Below are 1,796 nucleotides of genomic sequence, written 5' to 3' on the forward strand. Positions count from 1 at the left end.
GGGGCAGGGCAGACGTGTAGGGAGGGTGGCGTTTGACGGGCTTCTTTCCTGCAGACTTTTGCCCGCTATCTTTCATTCCGGCGGGATAACAATGAGCTGTTGCTCTTCATACTGAAGCAGTTAGTGGGAGAGCAGGTGATGTACCAGCGCAACCGCTTTGGGGCCCAGCAAGATACCATTGAGGTGCCTGAGAAGGACTTGGTAGACAAGGTAGATGGGAGGTCAGGGCTGGGGTTTGCTGCCCTGGGAGTGTCCACTGTCCCACTGGAGGGCTGGATCCCAGAGGGTCACCGAGTGGGGGGGCTTGGATGGTAGCTGTTCACTAAGTCTAGTTCCGTGTGCTGCTTAATGCTGGGCCAGTGAGGCAAGTCCTGTCTTTGACTCATTGTACAGAGGTGGAGATAGGTCCAGGTTCACACAGGCTGCTGACAGAGCTGAGATCTGGGGCTCTGTCATCCAGCTCCAGCCCCATAGCCTCTTGGCACCTGGTTTTTCTCCTGTAAACAGAGGTGGTGGTGTCTGAATGTCCTGTTCTCACGTCACTGATGGCACACTTGACTTTTCCTCTGCAGGCTCGTCAGATCAACATCCACAACCTCTCTGCTTTTTATGACAGTGAGCTCTTCAGAATGAACAAGTTCAGCCATGACGTGAAACGGAAAATGATCCTTCAGCAGTTCTGAGGCCTTGTGCCCTCCATAGTGCCCGCCTGTGATTCTGGTTTGGAGAAGTCAAACCAGGGTGTCCATCCACCTGCTTTATAGACACAAAACCAAAGCACCATGGACTCAAGACTGTGCCAGGTTGGGGTTACAGCTGGACGTCCAGCCTCACCTGATGCATCCTGGGCTCAAAAGGGGTCCCAGAATAAGGGGGTTGGCTCCGTTTCTGCTTCCCTCCTGTCATGGGTAGGCGTACTCACCAATGTTTGCTTTTCAGCTACTCACCAGCCTGCCCTCTGTGAGTGGTTTGTGTCCACGCAGGGCCTGGGATCTGCGTTGCTGTGTTCCAGGCACCCAGCTGTGTTGTCGGCGATGGAGCGTCCTTAGTGGGGGAAGTCAGGACGTTGCCCTCTTAGCTTGAGTTTTGTGTCCAGGTTGCTGCCCCCTGTAGCCAGAAAGCAAGTTAAAGGACTGTGTAATCTTTGTCAGAGCTCTGTCCTTGGTTTCACTAAACCTCTGTCTCTGCCATTCAGAGTGTGTGTTCTCTGTAAGGGCACAGCTTGATCCCAGAGTCAGAGGAAACGGGTGCAGATTATCCTCCAGCCACAATTATCAGTCACTTGTGCCACACTACCTTTTTCTCCCTACTTAACTAACCGTGCTTCCCGTTCCCTTACTGTTGGTACATTCAGGTTTTTTTCTGTGGTTTGTTAATAAAGTTGAATAAAATTTAAACTGATGCCTGTTATCCTCAGTTCTGCCTTACCACTGTCACCCTGGGCTTCCTTTGAAGGCCCTTTCCATCTTTGGCTTTTGGCTCTCTGGAGGAGGTAGATCAGGTTAGAGCTGTTTTGTTTGTAGATGCAGAGAAAGCAGAAATGACATGGTTCTCCCTGGGGAGCTCAGTTTTCAGTTGCTGCCTGAGACATCTGAGTGGAACCCGTGGGAATCTGGTGTAGATGTGTGCACACAGGGCTGGAGTGGTGTGGGCTGCATCCCAGGGCAGCAGGCCTGCCCGTCATGCTGACGGGCCACCTCACCTCTGCCCAGAGAGCTGGAGGGATCACAGGGCACCTGTGGTTTTGAGGTAAGCATCCTGACTTTGATTTGCTGAGCGTCTCTTGATACTACATA

At 52.3% G+C, this 1,796-nt stretch overlaps 1 protein-coding gene across 2 annotated transcripts in view; it reads left to right on the top strand.

Annotated features, from left to right (window-relative positions):
• Window positions 1-1,359, top strand: part of MCM2 (minichromosome maintenance complex component 2) — a 26,111-nt gene extending 24,752 nt beyond the window's left edge. The window contains exons 15-17 of one of the 2 annotated variants that reach the window (XM_012809239.2): window positions 55-210; window positions 573-691; window positions 730-1,359. In XM_012809239.2, the coding sequence (XP_012664693.1) occupies window positions 55-210; window positions 573-683 (267 nt within the window). In that variant the 3' untranslated portion in view covers window positions 684-691; window positions 730-1,359. Of the gene's footprint in view, window positions 1-54; window positions 211-572 lie in introns of both variants that reach the window. The other variant, XM_023516953.1, reaches the window with a different exon arrangement.
• Window positions 1,360-1,796: the final 437 nt, after the last annotated feature.

Source organism: Otolemur garnettii, unplaced genomic scaffold (genome assembly GCF_000181295.1).
Source record: "Otolemur garnettii isolate 467f Iridium unplaced genomic scaffold, OtoGar3 scaffold00101, whole genome shotgun sequence".
NCBI classification, from domain to species: domain Eukaryota; kingdom Metazoa; phylum Chordata; class Mammalia; order Primates; family Galagidae; genus Otolemur; species Otolemur garnettii.